The sequence below is a fragment of the Phaenicophaeus curvirostris genome, chromosome 23 (assembly GCF_032191515.1).
Source record: "Phaenicophaeus curvirostris isolate KB17595 chromosome 23, BPBGC_Pcur_1.0, whole genome shotgun sequence".
Taxonomy (NCBI): domain Eukaryota; kingdom Metazoa; phylum Chordata; class Aves; order Cuculiformes; family Cuculidae; genus Phaenicophaeus; species Phaenicophaeus curvirostris.
The window spans coordinates 3,548,971-3,571,711 of NC_091414.1; the positions used below are offsets into that span (position 1 = coordinate 3,548,971).

General features: G+C 49.3%; 1 protein-coding gene across 3 annotated transcripts in view; it reads right to left on the reverse strand.

Annotated features, from left to right (window-relative positions):
- PHACTR4 (phosphatase and actin regulator 4) overlaps positions 1-22,741 on the reverse strand; it is a 73,147-nt gene that overhangs the window by 44,931 nt on the left and 5,475 nt on the right. Inside the window, exons 3-4 of one of the 3 annotated variants that reach the window (XM_069875357.1) lie at positions 2,884-2,930; positions 998-1,073 (exon numbers count right to left, since the gene is read on the reverse strand). The exons of 1 other annotated variant lie outside the window; for it this stretch is intronic. Coding sequence is in view for 1 of the 2 variants with exons in the window: in XM_069875354.1 (XP_069731455.1) it covers positions 2,884-2,899 (16 nt within the window). In the remaining variant the exon portion in view is untranslated. The remainder of the gene's footprint in view (positions 1-997; positions 1,074-2,883; positions 2,931-22,741) is intronic. One more of the 3 variants, XM_069875354.1, reaches the window with a different exon arrangement.

Sequence of the window (22,741 nt, forward strand, 5' to 3'; positions counted from 1 at the left end):
ACCTTGGAAAGCAGGGAAACTCGGCCCAGCAATGTGCGTGTATATTTAGATTTCATTTATTCCTGTCACTGACCTCCTTCCTCCTCCTCCTGCCTCCCAGCGCCGCTGACAACTCGGGCAGAACCCTCCCTCCAGAAGAGACCTCGCACCGAGGCACAACCCATCACTGCCGCCTCTCGGCCTCTACACAGGACCCTGCAGGTGCCCACCACTTCAAAACATCTCCTGTAGGTTCCACAGAGCGAACTGGGAGCTGAGGGCTCAGGCCGAGAAGCTACACGAGGTGCCGCGACTCGAGCAGTTTGTGCGTTCACTGAGCCAACGCCACTCACACAGGCACAACCTGCAGGAACGCAAATGGGTTTTGCTCAAGTCTAGCATTACAGTGAAAAACTGAGCCATCTGAAGCTGCCTTCAACACGTTTGCACCCAAACCACTGCAGATAACTGATGTGTGTGGTTACTTAAGCTACAATCACTGGCTTAGCGCCGCGTCCCAAGGCTTGCAAGAAGTTTCTGTGTATTCTCTATCTTAAAAAACACCGCAGGGTAGGGTTGAGAGCAGCTTTGGAGTTGCGTACCTGTTCTAAACTAACTGTGCTTAGGAAAGCTCTGAAACTTCACTGCAGCCGCCTGGAGACTCTGCTTCCACCAGTCTTCAGGGATGAACATGAATTAAAATCTGAAGACAACAGCAAATTTCATTTTTAATTAGCCAGGGCAGGCAGCCAAGGAGGGCTCCCCCCCATCCCCGGGCTAGCGAAGCCTGACAGCTAAAAAGGATTTATGCTTCGCTCTGCAGTCCCAGTGGCCATTTGAAGCACGCTGACTCTGAACACGCGCCAATGCGGTTAAAACAAAAGCCAGCCATGCAGCATGGTGAATGCAGTTAATAAACAACCAGGTAAGGACAGCAATACATCAGAAAAAGCACCAGGCTTTGAGGGAACGAAGGGCATCGACTTCAGCTCCGCTCCTGCACGCAGCTCCGTCTTACCTCATCTCCAGCCTCAGTGCCAGGAACAACCAACCCAGGAGTCCTGAGCTTTAGCAGCACTTGGAGAATGAGCGCCCTTAAAAGCAAAGCAATTTTAAGGAAATAATAATAATAAAAGACCCATTTGCTTATTCTGCCTTTAATACGGGGTGCTCAGCTCTCAGCATGAAGGAGGCAACGCGTCAAGCTTCACAACCAGCCGTGTGGGGTGTCTGTGCATGGAAAGATCAAGTATGGATACTCCATCCTCAGCCTGCACAGATGAATTTGTTCAGGGGGAAAGGGAGAAAGGGAGGTAATTTTACTTGAGTTGGCAAAATGCAAACAGAACATAAGGCCTCTCACATCCCAGGCCACAACGCTGCTTGAATGAGGAGTCAAAGCTCTCAGCAACCTCGCCACGCTCCAACCTCGCAGCTCACTGACCTACCCAAAAAATGGAGTTCAACTGCATGTAAAACAGGGACAAAAAGCTCTGTGACATGAACAGAGCTGCCTGCTGGCAGTCCCAGCAGAGGCCGAGTCCTGGTGAACAAGCAGAGCTCACAGTGTTGCTCAAAGCCATCCCATTAATGCAGGCTGGAGAGATGGAAGAGCTCACCCTGCTGCTGCTTGCGCTTTGTCCTGGGGCTGAGCAGGGAGCTGTCATCTCCACAGCCGCTGCTCCCACATCAGCTGCCAGCACCACGCTTGCTTTCCCCATCCTCCCCCTTTGGAAGTCATCAGTTGGGATTAGTTTGCCGCGAGCAAATCATAAGGGAAAGCAATCGTCACAAATTAAATGTGCACCTTACAGGCGAACAATTAGAGGGCACAGCAGCAATTCCTGCCACCAGGACTATCAGCACGATGTGTCTTTATGCATGTGCTCTCGGCTCGTAGCTCTTTCTGCCAGGCCGCTGGGTTCCAGCAGACCTGGCTTTGCATGAAATCCAAAACAAGCCTTCAGCAAACAGGCCCCGGGGCACCGGCCAGGCCAAGCACATCATGCTGCTGAGGAGCACGTCAGTTCTCAGGTTTTAGGGGTGGCATCACCTAATTGTATAGGAATAACCTAGAAATAGCATTTATGGTCACAGAGTTGTACTTCACTACGAGTTAGAAGTCACCTATTGGTCCACACGATGTGAGGTTGGTGTGCCTGATGGAGGCTGCCTTCCCACGGTGTAGGAAAGGGCTTTCAGGCTAATCTTATTCCAATGGCGGGGGAAAAAAGGTCATTTAACTGGTATCTTCCACAGCTGTTTTAGGAAAAGCCATTCCAGGCAATCTCCAGGCCAAAAATCTACGCGTTTTAGTTGCAATCATATCCTTGCATCAGTTAAACCCAACAGCAATGAGCTTGCTTGCCTCAGGGCAAGTACTACACAGCGCCTAAAGCAAAAGCTTTAAAGCCAAATTTTGTTTAATAAAAAACCACTCTATATCTAGTGCAAGAGAGAGCAGCCTATGGAAATTAATACAGAAAGAGAAGTCAGGAGCCACTATGAGCTCATCCTGCTTTCTGGCTTGCCTTGCGCCCTGCTCCATGCTGTGCTTATATCCATGAAGAAAGGGGATGGGACTTGTTTTCAAGAGCTTGGGACATCCAAAAGACTTGTATTCCACAGAAGGGAGATATCCAAATAGGTCTTCCAGACATACAACACAGCTCCAAGGTCTGGTCCCACCATAACTGCAGCACAGCTGCAACCAATGCACCTGCCAAAGCAGTTTCTTTTCTAACCACCTTCCACATTTGAACTGAAAACACCGAGTTTTAAGTGATGAAGCTCTTTATGATGCTTAAACACCAAGTTTTAAGTGATAAAACTCTTTATGATGCTTAACCAAGGAGGGAAAAACAGGACCACCACCCCTGGTAAGATATCTAAGAGCGTACTCACCAGTGTTCTCTTCCATTCCTCCTGCACACCGGCTTCCGGATTAGTTCCTACAAAAACAGGAAACAATTGACACCCATTAACGCTCCCAGCTTTGATCAAAGCTCTGGTTTAGTTCCACTTCTCTATCAGCTCTGCTCAGTCCACACACGACCAGCACGGAGGAACCCTGGAGCTGAAATCCATCCCAAGCAAACCAGGAACATGAGATTGGGGCATCTCCATCCCTCTTTGAAGACATCACTGCCTCTAATCACACACAGTTGGGCAGAAAAGGGAAACAAAATTAAGGTGCAATAATTAAAGCATGAAATGTTTGTTCCCAAGGAAAACATCCCACATCTGCCTCTTCAGGAAGGCACGTGGCTGCTGCAAAAGAGAGCAGCTAATGCTTATCTAGCAAAGCAGCGTGTGCACGGGAAGCGTTTTAGATGTCATATAATACCAAGACAGTTCTGAACACATTGGGGAAAAAAAAAAAGAGGGAAGCAGGATTTTAGCAGCAACCCCAGCTTTTTGAGGGAGAAGGTTCTGAAATGAGGCATAAGAGGAACTAATTTTGGGGAAATCGAGCAAGATCTCGATTCCGGTAGGCTATGCAGCACAGGAAAAACATGCTCAGCATTTTAGAGAAAGGGAAATTCTGTCCCAAAGAGCTCGCATTTCAAACAACCACAATGGGAAATGTCACCAGGCAGAGCACAGGGTGATGGGGAAAGAGCTACAAAATAAGCTCTTTTCCAGTTCTGAGAAGACAAAGCCAGCTTTTAACCACCGCCCGTTTCAGCCTAACCCCTCACCAGTCAGTCTAGAACCACCCGGCACTTTCGCTCCCAGGAGCAAAGTTCTGTTTGTTGGCTGTGAGGCAACACGGGATCACAAGGATCATCCCCACCTGACATTGTGCTGACTTTCCAGCACGTGCTCAGCTTGCACGACAGCACCAGAGCAACCCGGGGCTGCAGTGTCGGAGGAAATCACCCTACCACCCCACCACTGGAACTGTGCCCGAGCCAGCGATCACCAGGTAAGGTTTAGCTTTGCTGAACTGCGTGGGAGAAACGTTTCTTTTGATCAGACAACCACGCTCCAGGCTACTTCTCTCTGTTGCAGAATATTCTTAGATGGGGAGAACATCTCGATAAAGCCATGAAACTCAAAACGTCGTTGGCAATCACAGCATTTGAACAGCTTCGCAGAGAGAAGTGCTATCTGTGTGGACTTCTGGGTGGCAAGGCAGTCACCCAAGAACATCAGATGGTGTTCATTTCAGAGGCAGATTATCACAAGGTTCCTCGGGAAGCACCCTCAGAATCCCTCCAGCGCAACCCATTAAGGCTGCTAAGTTCCACGTGCGTTGGGATGGGTGATTCAGTACATCTATGCAATATCCCTCACAGCCACAAACAAGGACACCACCGGCAAAAAACAGATTGAATGCTCCCACTGATAGCAGAGGAGACGCTACGATTTTCACAAGTATCATTACCAAGTCAGCATCACAGCATGCCAGCTTGGACGGGACCTCAGGGATCATCTGGTCCAACCTTTTAGGTGATCCGCAGTTTAAATGAGATGGTCCAGCACCCTGTCAAGCTGAGCCTTAAAGGTGTCCACTGCAGAGGAATCCAGTTCCCTCGGGAAATGATTCCAATGTTTAACTGTTCTCATGGGGAAAAATTTTCTTCTGGAATCCAATCTGATTCTACTTCCAATCAGAATGTCCCCAGGAGTAACTCATCCCCATTACACCTGGTCTTTCCCATGATTCCTCATAAAAAGGGAGTCTCCATCCCCTTGGCAGACACCCTTTATGTACTGGTACGTGGCAATGAGAGAAAGAAGAAGAGAAACAAAAGCAGACATCTCAAAACTTACTTGAGCCCCAGCACAGATGACAGCAACCTTCCTGCTGCCCCATAGCCACCAGGGAATTCCGTTTAATTCCCCTTCCAAGGGCATTCCTGCACAGCCCGAGCTTTGCACATTACAAGGGGCATATTTGTGCCTGGAATACTAATCTGGGCAGCTCATCGCTGCTGGACACTCACTGTAGGCACCAAGGACATTCGTCATCGCCTGACAGCACGGCTGGAAGCACCTCAGCCCATGTGGGGAGGGATCCTTCCCAGCACAACACATCAGCTCGTTATTAATAGAACAAGGATAAAAGGCATACCGGAGAAGAGGGAGCAAAATCAGAACTCCCAGCATTGCCACGGGGCTGCTAAAGCAGGAGCGCACGTGTCGGAATGTGCTAAGAAACAGGCCCTTGCTCACCAAAGCAAGGGATTACGCAGCGCAGATCCTGCTGCCAGCATTAACAAGGCCTGTGGCTAACTGGGAAGCTGCATCCCGCAATGAACAGTGCAGGATAACCTGCCCCACGATGTTTCCCAGGTACCCAAGCCTGAGAAAAACCTGGGGTTTGCATTTCCTTTAGCGTGACTCACGCTACAGCTCTGAATATTCATGTCCTCCAAGTGCTCCGACATCCCCTGGGCCTGAAAGCCGTGTGAAATTCCTCTGCCATTGGAGGCTTGGCCGCTCTGGGATACGCAGCCCTGCTCCCTACCCCTCGCAGCCACTCAGCACCGCAGCACACAAACCCACAGCCTTTGTCTGGCTGGTTCAAACTCTTGACTTTTATTTCCCAGCACCTCATTCCAATCTAAGAATATACCCCTGTTCCATTGCCCCGGCTCTGAACTCTCCGCAGCAAGGTGATGGCTTCTTTCCAGCTAGGCAGCTAATCCACACACAATAGAAGATGACGGCTTAGCAGCCACGCTGAGGTTATTTTCTGTGTTGTTTTCTACCCCGTTTCTTCAGCCATGACGCGCTCCCTGCTGAAATGGGGAATTTCAGCTGTCCCAGCTCTGCCCGTGCGCTCAGCTCCGTCGCATCCTCCTCAGGGTGCGGTTCCACAGCAACAAATCGACCAAAGTCCAGACTCCAGATCTCCTCTCACGCCCTCCTGCCCCTTCCTTGAGCCAGCACTGATCCAGCTGCCCAGGGAGCAGCTGGAAAGCTGACCCAGACGCACACCACGTGCTTCCAGAGGAGCAGGTGGTGGGTTGGGAAGGACGGGACCTTGACAGCTCCAAATAGTCACCACTATGCTGGACACCATGGTGCCGCTGTTTATTCCAGCCTCAGGCAATCCCTGCAGTTCAGCCCCAGAGCTTCACTGATTACTAGCTTACCCACTGCCTCATTTTCAGCAGCCCTTCCTTCCTCAGACCTCTTGATCACAATGCATCCAGGTTTGGAGAAGCCCATTAGCTGTTCCACTCCACCCTCGCTGGCGCTTCTGATCCGGGACGCTCATCTCCTCCAGCGACGCCAAGCGCCTTCCTTCAAAAGGCTACAGGATATTTCCAAAAATCCAGCTAAAACCAAGCCAATATTGGTTGTTTTTCCCAACTAAACTAGAAAACTGACAACTCTTCCAAGCAGAAATGGCACATTATTTCTCCGCAGCGCCTGCTAACGGGCTTGCCTTAGGCATGGAAAGCCGGTTTCCGTGCTGGCTCAGCTCTAAATCACCATTCCAGAGAGGGAGGTGACAGCAGCTGGGCAGCCACTACAGGGCTCTTACTGTAATGAGAGACAAAACCGGAGGCTGTCTTGGAAAAAAAGCTTGTAGGGGAGAGAAAGGATGTTCTTATAACAGTGTTGAATTGCACCTATTGGCTGGAGGGAGAGGAAAGTGTGAATAAACACCCTGAGGAACACAGTCGTGCATTAATGCAGATCATATCCACAAAATGAATCCAAACTCACCTGACAGCCTCCTCGAATAGACTTTATTTTGGCCCAGTATAGTGCTAGTAACAGCAAAACAAATATAACACTGTAATTAGTTAAGCTAGGTCAGTGCTTTGCTTTATATCATTTAAAAACTGCTCCAGAGCCGGACCCAGAGAGATGAGCCCAGCGAGGGAGCTCCTGCCTGCAAGAGCTTACACTGAGAGCAAGAGAAGAGACAATAAGGCTGGCAGGGAGATTGAGGCTGGCACTGAGCACAGGTTATCCAAGGAGGTTTTGAGGTTTCATCCCTGGCTTGTCAAATTTTATCCAAATCACAGAATCATAGAATGGTTTGGGTTGGAAGGGACCTCAAAGCCCACCCAGTTCCACTCCCTGCCATGGGCAGGGACACCTCCCACTGGATCAGGGGCTCCAAGCCCCATCCAACTTGGCCTTGAACGCCGCCAACAACCCAAACTCTCTCAGCCTGTCCTCATAGCAGAGGTGCTCCATTCCTCTGATCATCTTCATAGCCCTCCTCTGGACCTGTTCCAGCAGTTCCATCTCCTTCTCATGTTGGGGACTCCAGAACTGGACACAGAGCTTCATGTGGGGTCTCACGAGTTGAGCCAAACCATTAAAAGGGCTCTTTCCGCATCACACCCAGCTCCAGATGTTTCTGAAAGGCTGGACGCACAGCAAAAGCTTCTCAACTGCCCCACCAGATGTGGTTGTCAATCCCTTTTTATAAATGTGATTAAGAAACAAATAGAACCCCCTCAAAAATCCACATTTTCTTCTCTCGCCAATCAATTACTCATTCCAGGAAGGCAGATGAGCAGATTTTTGCAAAGCTGAGATAACTCCACCTTAACACTATTGCTGTCCGTGAAGTCCCCAGGGGAAGGAGTAAAGTCACTCAATTTATGTGCCAGCCCCAAGATTAAAAGCATGGTAAACAATGTTAAAATTCTGTTCTACAAAGCAGAATAACTCAACAGCACCACAGCGTTCTCCCCAGGGCCAGCTCAGAGCACGGATGCACAGCCGAGAGTTTAAATATCACAAGGGAAGTTCTTAAAAACCCTAAACAAATCAACCATGCCCGATTCCCCAGGAGACAAGGTGAGAAGGCAGAGTTAACCTTTTGTTGGACTGAGCTGAACAGAGGAGAGGAGAGAGACACACGAGCCCTTCTTCAGGTCAGCAGGAGCCAAAAAACTCGCCTTTTGTTCTGACATCATCCACTAACAAATCAACTCCACCTAAAATCGCTGGTTTGCTCACGTCCTTCAGTGATCGCAGCCTGAACGTCTCGTGGACAAATGGGTTGCAAAATCCTCCGAGCAGCCTCTGCTGACCCAGTTTGTTCTGCGCTAATCACACACAGAGGAGCGGAGAGGTCGGCTCCTCTGCATCCTGGATAAATCGGAATACTTCCCCTCGCTAAAATGACACAGATTAAACCAAGTGGTTCTCGTAGCCTAACCCGGCAATGTGGCAACAAATGGGATGCACCAATAATTAAATGCCTGCAGTCTCACAGGATCAAGGAATGGTTTGGGTTGGAAGGGACCTCAAAGCCCATCCAGTCCCACCCCTGCCATGGGCAGGGACACCTCCCACTGGAGCAGGGGCTCCAAGCCCCATCCAGCCTGGCCTTGAACCCCTCCAGGGATGGGGCAGCCACCCCTGCTCTGGGCAACCTGGGCCAGGGCCTCCCCACCCTCACAGCAAAACATTTTTTCCTAAGATCTCATCTCAATCTCCCCTCTTTCAGATGAAATCTGTTTCCCCCCATCCTATCCCTGCCCTCCCTGATCAAGAGCCCCTCCCCAGCTTTCTTGGAGCCCCTTTCAGGACTGGAAGCTGCTCTAAGGTCTCCCCGCAGCCTTCTCTTCTCCAGGCTGAACAACCCCAACTCTCTCAGCTTGTCCTCAAGCTGAGGAGCACCACCTCAAGCTGAGGAGCACCACCTAGAGAGGAGGTGCTCCAGCCCTCGGATCATCTCTGTTACCTCCTCTGCGCTCGCTCCAACAGCTCCATGTCCTTCCTGTGCTGAGGACTCTGTCACTTCACAAGGATCCCAACACTTTAGACTGGAAGGCGGCTTCCATTTCTTCACTTGTTGGAAAGCAACTGCTGCCGAGCAGGAACACAGCAGCTGTTCGGCACAAAGAGAGGGGTTTGTGGAAGAAGTGACAAATGTTTCGCAGAACAGTGGGGAAAAACCAGAAAACAGTATAACAACTCTAAATGCAATTTCAACAGAATAACTAGGCGTGAGAAATGTAAATACAGGAGATCTTGCAGCACAAGAAGCGGTGGCTTTTGGTCCCAGATTTCACATTTGATGACTGCTCCCCATGCAAACGACAAACACTTTTCAGCAGCGTGGCAGCTGCCTGTGGGTGGCACAGTAATATAACATTACCAGGGATTGGGAAGGGAAGAGAGCTGCATCCTCCAGGGCTACGAGATGTGGAAGGCGAGTGGGTTTCTTCATCACTTGCACAATTTAAGCGTTAAAAATACTCACTGCCACGCAGACAGAACATTGAAAAGGGCCTCCAGACACACCTTCACTAACAACTCTGCTGCCGCCCAGCACGCTGGACCCTGAACAAGGCCCTTTGCCTGTCTGTGCCTCAGTTTCCCCCTTTTCAAGAAGGATTAACTTCTTTTGTAAAGCAATTCAGAAGCCAATTAAAGCTTGTGACGCTCCGTGTCCACGTAAGACTCCCCCAGTAGCGCCTGTACACCTTAACACAGCTCACAACCCAAACATGGGGGTTCTTTTTCACAGTTCCACTTGAAACAGCACCCACAAAGGCTCCAAGAGCCACCCACAGCCTCTCCCAGGAGTTTCGGTTCACTGACTGAGCCATGTTTACCCACTCTTAAACAAAAAGGCAGCAGCCTGCAGGAAAGCACGGCACGGAGGTGAACACAGCCACGAATTCAAAGCCAGCTCCGAGTGACAAATGCTATTTCTATTCAGCTATCAGTACAGTAAACACTTCTAATTCCGCCTCCAGACCTTTTGGCAGCTGATGAACCACTCTGGAGGTGTGGGTGCACGCAAGGGAAAACACCTGCACTGTGAATACAGCAAATCAACTTCCCCACTCCCTGTCCTGGAAGAAGCTGAAGGGCTCGCCTCTACTCGTACTCTTTAATAATTTCATCCATGATATAGACAGTGAGATCAAGGGCACTCACAGCAAGTTTGCAGATGACACCAAGCTGAGCGGTGCAGTAGTGATGCCAGAAGGACAGGATGTCATCCAGAGGGATCTGGACAAGCTGGAGAAGTGGGGCTGCATGAACCTCATGTGCAAGGCCAGGCTGGATGGAGCTTGGAGCCCCTGATCCAGTGGGTGGTGTCCATCCAGTGGATGGAACTGGATGGGCTTTGAGGTCCCTTCCAACCCAAACCGTTCTATGATTCTATGATTCCTGATAAAAGCAGAGGGCAAAATTAAAGCAGAATGGCCGATTCACGCAGAGGACAAGTTGGTTTTGTTCTTATTATCCTGGAAGCATCCAAAGTGAGGTAGCAAGGCATGGCTATTCCTTGATCCCACGGCATCCCAAAAGATGGAAGCCCCAGTCACCAAGAACAAGAGCCTCTTCACCCTCTGGATTCTTGACAGCTGGACTGTAAAACTTTAGATTTACCTCTACTGTTGATTAGAGGTGGAAGTTCTTCCCTAGAAGGCTGACAGATGTACTCATCACCTGCAGGTTACTACAGCTCTGCCTACAGCTGGTGGTTAGTGCCCCATCCTCTCAGAATCCCCCTCCATCAGCTCTGAGCCCAACAGGTTTCAGCTTGGAAAAGTTTCATAAAAGATTTTAGCTTGGCTCAGCAAGAAAGTTCAACACCGAGCACCTGAACTGCAACACTCAAACACCCCAGGACCACAGCTGCAAAACAGTTCCACTTCAGAAATCTTTCATCGGAGGAAGATGCACAGTTAGTTATAGCAGAGTGAACCAAATAGCCTGTTTGTAGAGATCATGGAATCATTAAGGTTGGAAAAGACCTCTAAGCTCATCCAGTCCCACCACCAGCCCAGCCTCGCTGTGCTAAACCTGGGCCTGAAATGCCACAGCCACATGGTTTTTGAACCCCTTCAGGGATGGAGACTCCACCACTGCTCTGGGCAGCCGCTGCCAGGGCTTCACCATATCAGCAACAAGAACTAAGAGCAACTAAGGGCTGAAATATTAAAAAAGCCAGAAGACCAAGCTTGTTATAATGAAACCCAGGATATTAAAGATGTTCTAGACACCCAAAAACCCAAACCCCATCTATTAACACAAATGAGAGTGTTAATATATTCTTCTACTGAATGCAAGTCACACATTTTGCTGTTACCTGGAAGGTATGGGCACACGATAAGGAGAATGGATGTATTTGTGAATGGATGTATTTGTGAAGTAGCTTCCACCTGGTTATCTAAATATCCTTTTGGCACAGTGGGATTTAAGGAAACAAACCAGCTCCACCAGCACCTGCTTCAGCAAAGGAAAAAACAATGGATAGGTGAAATGCAGAGCTCATTTGCCCAAAACGAAGGTGTACTCTCCATTTCTCCCTCTTTCCAAAAAGCACGAGAGAAACTGAATTCTTGACCACACAAATCCCACATCAGGAACAACAACACTGCTGCTTGAGCCACCAGAGCATCCCTTAGCAAGCAGCAAAAACACCAGCTGAGCCCCTGCAAACCTAGACAGCTCAGACTCTGCACCAGTATAAATGAATTAGAATCATAGAATAATTTGGGTTGGAAGGGACCTTAAAGATCATCCAGCTCCAACCCCCTGCAACGGGCAGGGACACCTCCCACCAGATCAGGCTGCCCAAGCCAAAATTAATTGCAGGCCACCAACAAGATTAATTTCCACCCAGATCTTTTCTAGTACTGCCACAAAAGCACCATCCCCAGCTCTTTTGAGGGAGAAAACCCAGCAGATGCGGGGCTGCAGAAGCTCTCCCTGCCAAAAGCAACTAAAGGTCAGCCTGCAGCTCCTGTGAAATCCCAGCCCCACTTGTTTCAGCTCTGGAACTGGCTCGTTTCCATCGCGTCTTTCTGCACAACTGATTTCAGCACAATAGAGCCTGTCAGAAAGGAGAGATTCCTTTGTGATCGGTACCTACCTGCTCACACAACAGTTTGTTCTTGTACCACACCTCGCAGGGAATTTCAATTTACTCCAAGCACCACTAAAGCAACTCCATACAGAACCACGGACACGATTAGAAATGAGAGGATTGTTGAATCCAAGAAGAATTAACTGCAGTAGCCTGAAAGCATGAGAGAGCTTGGCAAAAGCCAAGATCCAACACTGCAAAGCAGTGCAAGCAGACTCAAGATAGCAACTTCATGATAAATAAATCCACCCACGAACTTGCACTCGGATGTACGCATGAATTGACATTTTCTCCCTCAACTTTAACAATGATTTTCCACTTTTTTTTGCATTTGTACAGAGACCAGTGAAGAATCTCACCTCTCTGCCACAAAAGCCTGATCAGAGATAATCACTGCACTCATTAGGTCACAGCACTGATTCAGCGAAAAGTCTTGACTGTTTCCGAGAACGCCTACAGCTTTTGAAGTGGGAAGAGCTGCTTTTACAGCCCAACAGGACCTCCCAACACTGCATTTACTGAATAAAATTCATGTTAATCTCATAAAACAACTACTGAAAACGTGAAATCGGTCACAAAATGGTTTGAGTTGGAAAGGACATCAAAGCCCATCCAGTTCCAACCCCTGCCATGGGCAGGGACACCTCCCACTGGATCAGGGCACTCAAAGCTCCCTCTAACCTGCCCTTGAACCCCTCTCCAGGGATGGGGCAGCCACAGCTTCCCTGGGCAACCTAGGCCAGGGCCTCCCTACCCTCACAGTGAACCATTTCTTCCTAAGATCTCATCTCAATCTCCCCTCTTTCAGCTTAAAACCACTCTCCTCGTCCTATCCCTGCACTCCCTGATCAAGAGCCCCTCCCCAGCTTTCCTAGAGCCCCTTTCAGCACTGGAAACTGCTCTAAGGTCTCCTGGGAGCCTTCTCTTCTCCAGGCTGACCAACCCCAACTCTCTCAGCCCATCCTCATACAGGAGGTGCTCCAGCCCTCGGATCATCTCTGCAGCCTCCTCTGGACCTGTTCCAACAGCTCCATCTCCTTCTGATGTTGAGGATTCCAGAACTGGACGCTATGCTCCAGATGAGGTCTCACAAGAGAGGAACAGAAGGGCAGAATCCCCTCCCTCACCTTGCTGGCCACACTGCTTTGGATGCAGCCCAGGACACCCCTGGCCTTCTGGGCTGTGAGCGCACGTTGCCGGCTCATGTCAAGCTTCTCATCAACCAGCACCCCAAGTCCTTCTCCTCAGGGCTGCTCTCAATCACATCATCAGAGTCCTCTGCTTGTAGCTGTCTGCCATGAAGTAGGAGAATGAATTGAGTGAGCCAGGAACGAATCCCTCCATCCCCGACTGTCGACTCGGGTGAGCTGGGCTGTACGTAACCAGTGCCCACACTGCACTGCGACATGCAATAAGGTGCCTAATAACAGGGTTACTCATTTACTTCTGGCTTCTGGGGTGAAACACAAACCACCTTTGCCTTAGCTTTGTGGTTTCCATTTTCGTCAGACTTTCAGTGAAAACACAGGAGCCGAGTACACATCGCGCCGCTGCGGTAATGCCCCCGTAATTATGACTCGATAGATGATTTCACTCAAAACCACTGTCTCCTCACCAAAATGAGGCCACTCTTGGTCTCAGCCACTGCGAAGCTAGTTTGCAAAGCATTTCTTTTTAAGAATCTACAGGAATGAGTTCACCGTTACCGAAGCACTACACCAAACTGGTCAGAGAGCTCACCTGAACTCCAACAGAGGCAGCAGCAGAGGAGTTTGCAGTCCTGTCTGTGAGTCTTTCTCACGGCACCGTGCACATGGATTCCCTGCCACATGCCCAACTGCTTCCTGGGATAAACAAACCGCAGGGGACACACAATCTGATTAAACCCCGTGCTTTCAGCAGGGCACGTTCGAGTAAGTTATTCGACTAGAGGTGCCTGGTTTTCATACTGAAAGGCAGTGCAGCTTTCCCGCTGGAGAAAAAGGAAAGATCCACGAAACCCATGCTGCGGCGCTGTCTTTATCAACTTGAAGTCAACACTCCTTAACCAGACACTGCCCAGCTGCTTAAAATTAAATCTCTGTCTCAATGGACACGCTGGAATCGCATCACAAGAGGCTTAAACTTCATCTTTTGAGTCAGTGTTTTGCTCAACACTGAGCAGCTTGAGTACAGTTTGCAATTCGGCTGCAGCCTTATTCTTCCTTCACCATCTCACTATAGTAATTTCTAATTATTTCTGATTAAGATATCAAATTTCCTTAAAGAAACCCTCCTCAGGGAATTCATTCTTGTGCTCCACAGCTCCAGCTTTAAAAAGGTGCCTCAGCTGTCAATAGGAAAACAGAGAAATTAATTCCCACTACTGATTTGGCAAACTCTTTAGGGGCCAGCAAGGCATCCATCGTGAAAAGAAGCCCAGGAAGTTTCTAAATGAGAACGTCACCTTTGGAAAAAAATAAATCATTTGTAGCTCTCATTTCTGTGCACAAAGTTGATGAAGCATCAACACTGCAATCTGACCTCAAGTGCCCCAAACTGGTTCTGACCTCAGGGAGAAGTTGTGCTTTTCCCTGACGCTCCTCAAATGCTTTCAGATAGAACCAAGGAATGGTTTGGAAAGGATCTTAAAGCCCATCCAGTTCCAACCCTCCTGCCATGCTTAGCTGCACGAAGAGCTCAGCAAACTACAACTGCTTCTTTGCAGCCACAAAAGGACCTTCCAGGGGAACAATGACTAGAAAAACACCAAGCTGAACAAGCAAATCCCACATCACGCCCTGCAGGCGGGCGAGTTGATCTGGTCCAAGAATATCGATGCAATGACAACTGTTCTTCTACCAGCTGGGCAATATTAAACAGGAGGAACACATTTCAACAGCACCAAGCAGATAATTGAACAGATAGGATGTGGAAGGAGAAAGCATGGAGCATCTCCAGCACATTTCCAAGGCACAGAAGCTGCTGGCTGAGAAAATATCTTCAGATGGGGTGCATTAACTGTGAGCTCACTAGCTCTCTGCTCTGCGTACCTGGCATGGTAGCTCCTGTGTCACGAGCGGAGGGTCGCAGCCACAGGACAAACCTCGAAGAGGAGCACTCAGGGTGCATCCTGGAGCTCACAGACCTGCTTGCTCAGATGGCTTGACTTGATCATCTCAAAAAAAAATAAAACCATCTAAGAGCTAAGCAAGAACGATATTCACCTTGCAGGGCAACTGGAAGTCCAATATGAGAAAGAGCCTTTTAGGAGCTTCAGAAGAGAATTAAAATCCAATAAGGAAGAAATCCTTAAAAAATGAGCAGCTTGAACTGCACACTCTGACTTTGTGGTGACCTCTCTCATATGCCAGGTTCAGCCACTCCGCTCTGTTCACCCGCTGTGTCCTTGGACATCAGTGCAGGTTCATTAACACACCCTGTGATCCCCCCCACCCCCAAGCACAGCTATCAACCAGCCAGAAACTGCTGGTTTGCTCAGCAAACAAGAGCTTTTGATAGGTGCCTGCACAAGGAATGGTTATAGAAGTACCTTCATTCCCTCCACTACACTAGGGCTTCAACGAAACTTCCACTATAAGGAGGGTTCTGGGAATGGACTTACCTATACAGAACTAAATGGGGCTCCAGGAAAGCTGGAGAGGGGCTCTTGATCATGGAGGGTAGGGACAGGATGAAGAGGAATGGTTTCAAACTGAAAGAGGGGAGATTGAGATGGGATCTTAGGAAGAAATGTTTTGCTGTGAGGGTGGGGAGGCCCTGGCCCAGGTTGCCCAGAGCAGTGGTGGCTGCCCCATCCCTGGAGGGGTTCAAGGCCAAGTTGGATGGGGCTTGGAGCCCCTGATCCAGTGGGAGGTGTCCGTGGCAGGGGTGGAACTGGATGAGTTTTGATGTCCCTTTTAACCCAAATCATTCCACGATTCTATGATTCCCCAGCCCAACAGATCCTTCTGTGGAACAAACCCAGCACTTTGCCATTGCTGATGCTCATCTCCAGCACGCACAGTGCGACTCGGTGCACGCAAGGGCACATGTTCCACAGACTCACTGCCATGCGAGATAAGGGGCTCAGTCCCTGCATGTAGGGATTGCATTGCTGCATCTAAACACCCAGCACATCATCACTTCTCACTTCCAAATGTCAAGCCGAGCTGTTCCAAACGGATGCCTCACAGTGCGATGGCCGAGGGAAGCGTATGTGCAGATCACACTGACCTACAGTGACAGGTTTATTAAAGAGAAATTCAGTTCTGCTGTAAAAAGGGCAGAAAGGAATGGCTGTTTTGATGAAGCTTGATCCAACCTGACCCAGCTTCATTCTGTAAATTAACGATGCTCACAGCAATCTTCAGAAGTGATCGATATGCTTTCCCCTTGACATGAGTCAAAGCTTTGCAGATGATGTCATTCATTGGAAGGCCACAGAGGGTGTTTGTCAGCCAGCTTTGGGGTTTGCCTATAAAAAAAGATTACCTAAATGATTCTGTCCAAGCGACATTCACAAAGAGGTGTCCACAAAAAGCAGTGTTTAATACACAGCAGGTGCACAGCAGCAATAAACAGCCACCCCAGAAGACAGGGAGCTGTAAAACGCCCACATCCCATCAAACACAAACCCACGGCAGCTTTCCCTGAGACTCAAGCTACCAGGTTTGCGCTCTCGCATCCCAACAGAGAAGAACAAGCGTGCAGAAAGCTGCAGGAGCTCTGCCAACTATCAGTCATTCGCCTTCCTGTAAATGTGTTTGCTGGAATCTGTAACGGCGCCTCTCCTGCAGCCTCTCCTGGCCCTCCAGATGGGTCAGGGAGCTCCAGGGAAAGAAAAGGCAGCCCACAAACTGAGCTCGAACTGCTCTGCAGTGTGGACCAACTCAAATCACTCAACTCTAACTTTCCCACCTCCATCCCAGTCCCAGCAGCCAAAGGGAATGTAGTGATGGATTTCTTCAGCCGTCCTCCTCATCACCAAGAGTTCCTTTCAGGCTTGGGTGAGGTCTGGTCTGCTGCAGAGTCCAGCCTCAAGTAGCTTTTACCATACTACAAACTAACCAGGACTTTACATCACACATCCGTTTGTGCAGCAAAGAGACAGCACCACGAAAAGAACCAAAGCACCTCAATTTCCTTGATGTCTTGCAAAAGCAAGGACCTGGATCTGTTGGAGCAAGTCCAGAGGAGGCCACACTGTGGGCTGGAGCCCCTCCTGTGTGAGGACAGGCTGAGAGAGCTGGGGTTGTTCAGCCTGATTCTATGAAAATATGACGTAGTAGTGTGTTTGGGATAAAACAAGCTTTTTGTCAGGGGAAAGCATTCTTCTGTACAAACCAAAGGAAAGAACAAGCTTCCCACAAAGATTAACAGGCCTGGGTAGAATCCTCCCAGTAACAAACCATCTTAACCCAGCAGGGTTGAGCACAGCTCTTCCACGCTGGCAGTGTCACCCTTTCTCAGGTTAGTTTGAACTGGAACAACAACTAAACACGAAAGCTTCCTCAAGGGAGCAATTCAGCGGTGAACACCCAGGCAGAATCACCCAACACAGACCAGAGTGGCTGCTCTTGAACCACGAAAGAGCTCCATGCAGAAGGCAACACAGCCACAGTTTCACGGGCGCTTAGCAGCACGTGGAGCTGCTCCACCTGCCCTACTCGCAGCTGACCCTGCTCAGAACCAGCCTGGTGCAGAACCAGCCAGGTTTAATCCCATGCAGTTCCTCAGTTTGTTTGTCAAAGGGTCCACAAAGAGTTGTTTGAGTCTAAGGGAAGGGAGGAAACACTGACCTCTTGTTCAGCAGTTTCAGTGCTGCAAAGCTGAGGTCCATACCAGAGTTTGCTGTCACAGACAAGGAGGAAGGCTGGGTCAGAAGCACCAAGCCAGGCTCTCCAGCACCACAAACAGGCTTGGAAAATCTGTCACAAATGAATCAGCAACTCCTGCCTATTCCTCTGTTCCCCTTTCCACAGCAATCACCTAAGGAAAGGTGCCACTCTCATCTTTCCATGCTGTTAGATCACCCTGCCACGAGCGCCTATGCCAGATGCTCTCAGAGATCGAATATTATGACAAACCAAGATTGTCCACTCGTATTTTTAAGACTGTCTGAGATCTCTGCGATGAAACTACTATTCAACTCCTCCGATATGCTTAGAAGCAAAAACCTGGAACACCAACAGAGCCCAGTGTGCCCGGATTTGCCAGCCCCAGGTTTTGAAACAAGCAGGACTTCGCTCTTCATAACCCAAGGCCAGGCATGACCCAGGAATTCCAGTTCAACCAGTTCCACTCTTTCTGCCCTCATTCAACCCGCTTTCTTGGAACAACAGACAGCAACAAACCCTTACCCGGAATAAACAATCCACTGTAAGCCCATGGATGGAAAGCCACCTGCTCCCCCTCACAATTAAAGGCATTTCCAAATTCCAGCTCTCGCTCAGCCAGCACAGATGGACACGAGAGGCACGCATGGCACAGAAAGCCGCGCCGCTTCCAGCAAAGCCTTTGTAGGGTGAGACACAAAGCCTGATGGCAGAGTCTGCCTCTCCACAAGAACTGTTTTGTTAAGGGATCACAACATAAATCAGCAATCCTCCAGCCACAAAAACAGCTCAAAACTCACACACAGCCCAATTAAACTCGAAATCTGCTAGAACACACACACTCACTCTGGCTTCTGGGGACCGTGTGGACCAGGTCCTGCAATCCAGCTGACATCGCCTACCCCTGATGCACCCAGAGTGCAGCAGTAAATGTGACTGAATTTAAAATGTGACGGCTTAGTCACTATAAGCTACAGGTTTTCACTTTCTTGCTCAGCCTCTTCCCATTCAATACTATGTTTCAGGAAGGAAATAACCCCTTGGCAAAGGAAGCGATAGTCTTGAGAGCAAGCAATAAAATGCTGAAGTTGGAGCCGACCGTCTGCTTCACTCGCTTCTGCAGGACCTGCCCCCAGTTCTGCAGTCCCTTAGGTCTGCAGGTATTCAGGCTGGACCTGGATTCTCTACGGGAACCGTTCAAATGGAGTGCCTGGCCACCAGAGCCTGCTCGTTATTGAGGTACTTGCTGCTGAATTGCCAAGAAAGAAAATCAGAGAGATTGTTCCTGCAGTGCTTTGCATTGCACACCAAGCACAGAGAGCAAAACTCCTTCCTTCGTCCTCTGCTGGTGGTCTCCATGTGCTGTTTAGCACTGGCCATCGGCAGTGCACTTGGATCTGAACCCCTGGCTATGGACAGGACTGGATTCCCGGCGTGGTTAATCATTTCCCAGCAGAGCTGCTATGCCCGAGCAGAGAGCAGAGCATTCTTCCAGCCCCCTCAAGCGTGCCAGCAGCTCCAGCCACAGGGCACAGCTCAGCAGCACTGCTCAGGAACAGTCCCTGTTAACTTCTGCCTTGCAACTCAGATTTCTTTGAAGATAAACGCTAATATCGCCTAAAAAATAAAGGTTCACTAATCCATACTCAAAGCCTCATCCCTCCTACGAATCACACGTTTTTTCTCCTGCCCGTCAAAACAGAGACAGCTCACCTTGCAAAACAATCGCTGTGGTTGCCCAGGCTCATAAAAAATCTGTCCCATCTGTTAGAAAGCTGAGTGCACCGAACAAAACTATTTGACAAGGGCTCTGCTAAAAGCCAGCAAGCATTTCACCCCACTTCAAACACAGCCAAGCAGCGACTGCAGGGCAGCTCAGCTCCACTGGCATCAGCTGCCAGAAATACAGCCTTCTAGTGAGAAATTCTGGGGACAGAGCCTGTGGGGACATTGAATTCAAGACTCAAGCCTGCAAAAAAGCTCCACAAATGCAGGTTTAGAAAACCTCATGTCCCACCTGCTACAGTCAGAGCACAAGGATCAAACTGTTTGCCTCCAGTGCTATAAGAGAAAAGCAAACAATCCAGGACCTCCACCTCCCCTGCAAAGTCTCTGTGTAACAGGAAAAACTTCTCTGATCTCTGACTGCAAGGGACAAGTGTGGAGGGGACACCCACATGAGCTCATAGCAATGCAAGGTGAGACACTGAAACCACTGATGGGGCCAAGCTGCATGCTGCCATCCACCCCAACACATTCCCAATTGCTTTACTGGTTGCCTCTGAACAGTTTGAACAGTTTAACCCCAAACATGATCCATCTTTGGGACAGAGGCAAAAGTCAGCTGGCTGCTGGGACCCCCGTCCCCAGCACGTTAAGCGTGATGATTTTTAGCCAGCAAATCCCCAACAGGCTGTTAGCAACGGACACATTCTCCTCCTGTTTAATGCAGACAGAAATCCATTCCAAACAGACTCCTACTTCAACCGCCTTTCTTCTCACAAGCAAGTCACATGCCATATCAGAACCAGGATTTTAGACAAGAAAGCTTTATTTTTAAAGCATTCATGCTCAAAAGGGGTGCAAGGATGAACAGAGCGGATGACTGAAGCAGGCAAACAACAGCACAAGCTGTCAACGCTTTCCCCAGAGCAACCACCAACACCGGGTTCAGACAAGACTCTCTTGAAGCCCATGTCGTTAGCTCCCAGTACTGGAAGCTGCTCTAAGGTCTCTCTGGAACTTTCTCTTCTCTCCAGGCTGAAGAACCTCAGCTCTCTCAGCCTGTCCTCGTACAGGAGGTGCTCCAGCCCTCGAATCATCTCCGTGGCCTCCTCTGCACTTGCTCCAACAGCTCCATGTCCTTCCTGTGCTGAGGACTCCAGAACCAAAGGCAGTAACGCACCATATTTTTATAGACACAAGAGCAAGACAACCTGTGGCTTTAAATCCACTGAGAAGCACTATCCACCGCATTATCTCAGCTATGCAAATCAAAACCCTTGCCACTGGCATTAAGAATGAAGGCTCGAATGGCTTCCTGCAGCAAAGTCACCTTGGAAATACCTAAGAATTTGTGCTTCCAGTAAGACAGGACTAAACCGTAGTTCCAAACGATGTCCCGATAACTTATGAGCAAACAGATAATTTCAAACCCTGAGGGAAGGATTTGTGGAGAGCACAGGAGGACACATCATCCACCTCACCTCATAGGGTTCTACTATCTTAACTGATAATCAAAAGGCAGCAAGCTAAACAACTTGCATCAACATAAGGAATCCTACTCTTGCATTTGCTTAGCAATGTAGCCACCAGCACGGGACAAACAAACCTAAAGAAACGCTGATGTCAATTAGTAGAAAGCTAGAGTTGTTTGGGTACTCATTATGAGCACCACAAACACATGTACTTCACCATCAGTCCCCTATAAAAACAATTCTGAGCAGCAAAACACAGTGAATCAGCCACGGCGTCCGTGAAGAACACATAGTGAACTGAAAGTGAACTCCACCCTCTCGGTAAAGATTTAACTGCTATAGAAACTGTGATTAAATACACAGAGCCATGAATCAGCCACCTGAAACGAAGGTAAAACCTCAGCAATCGTGGAAGTGCCCAGCACTGACATTTCAGTCCTCCAGAAACTGCAGCATTGGCTTTATCAGAAACCACACACTTCCCACCAACATCTGGCCTAGAGCTGGGGTTGTTCAGCTGGGAGAAGGCTCCAGGGAGACCTTAGAGCACCTTCCAGTATGGAAAAGGGCTCCAGGAAAGCTGGGGAGGGACTCATGATCCAGGAGGGAATGAGAGGGAACGGTTTTCAGCTGAAAGAGGGGAGATGGAGCTGAGATCTTAGGAAGAAATGTTTTTCCTGTGCAGGTGGGGAGGCCCTGGCCCAGGTTGCCCAGAGCAGTGGTGGCTGCCCCATCCCTGGAGGGGTTCAAGGCCAGGTTGGAAGGGGATTAAGGTCCCTTCCAACTCAAACCATTCCATGATTCTATGTTTCAAACGAAGAAACAACTCCTGTGCTGCTGATTCAACCCAAGCACAGCAGCAGTGCCCATCTCATTGCTGGATGTACCCAACACACACCTTGCTACTCAGACAAACGCTTCCTCCTGTTATTCACGGTCTCTTTACTCAAGGCCCCTCCACATACTGTACAACACGTAGTATGATGGACCCAGACCAGTAGAACCTGGCTACTAATTACAGCCCTCGAGGCTGAGCTGCATTAATACATCCCTCTAGCTATGAGCTCAAGTATGACTGTGCCCTCACTCAGTGATCTTGGACAGAGACAGGAGGATGAGACAGGTGCGGAACAAGTGACTCGCCTGACATCAAACAGCACGGCAGCAACACAGCTGGGAGCTGAATCCAGCCTCCTGCCCACCCAAGCATCCTTATTTTCCCTCTACTGTGGTTGACAGATAGACAGAACCCAGTCATTAGAACCTGGATTGAAGGCTTCGTTGGCGAAGCTAAAAGCAGATGAGAAATAGCACTGATTAATGTAATCGCTAGTGTCAGGTTGATGGTGGAGATCCCGCAGCCGCACAACACTCCTTTATCCTCCTTTCCCAGCATGATGCGCTCCCACAGGTTCCTGCACGTCTAACGCTGGAGGCCAGATTGCACGCACTGCAACATGTCCAAGGCACCCTGGAAAGCCTGCTTAACAAATTAACCTTAAATTCCCGATTTCTTTCCACCAGATGCATCCTGTGTAAGTCCACCAACACCTCCACAGAAGCTGAATGAATCACAGAATCATAGAATCACCAGGTTGGAAGAGACCCACCGGATCATTGAGTCCAACCATTCCCAACAAACACTAACCCATGTCCCTCAGCACCTCGTCCACCCATCCCTTAAACCCCTCCAGGGAAGGTGACACAACCCCCTCCCTGGGCAGCCTCTGCCACTGCCCAATGACCCTTTCCGTGAAAAATTTTTTCCTAATGTTCAGCCTGAACCTTCCCTGGTGGAGCTTAAGGCCCCTGTCCCCTGGGAGAAGAGCCCAGCTCCCTCCTCTCCACATCTTCCTTTCAGGTAGTTGTAGAGAGCAATAAGGTCTCCCCTCAGCCTCCTCTTCTCCAGGCTAAACAACCCCAGCTCCCTC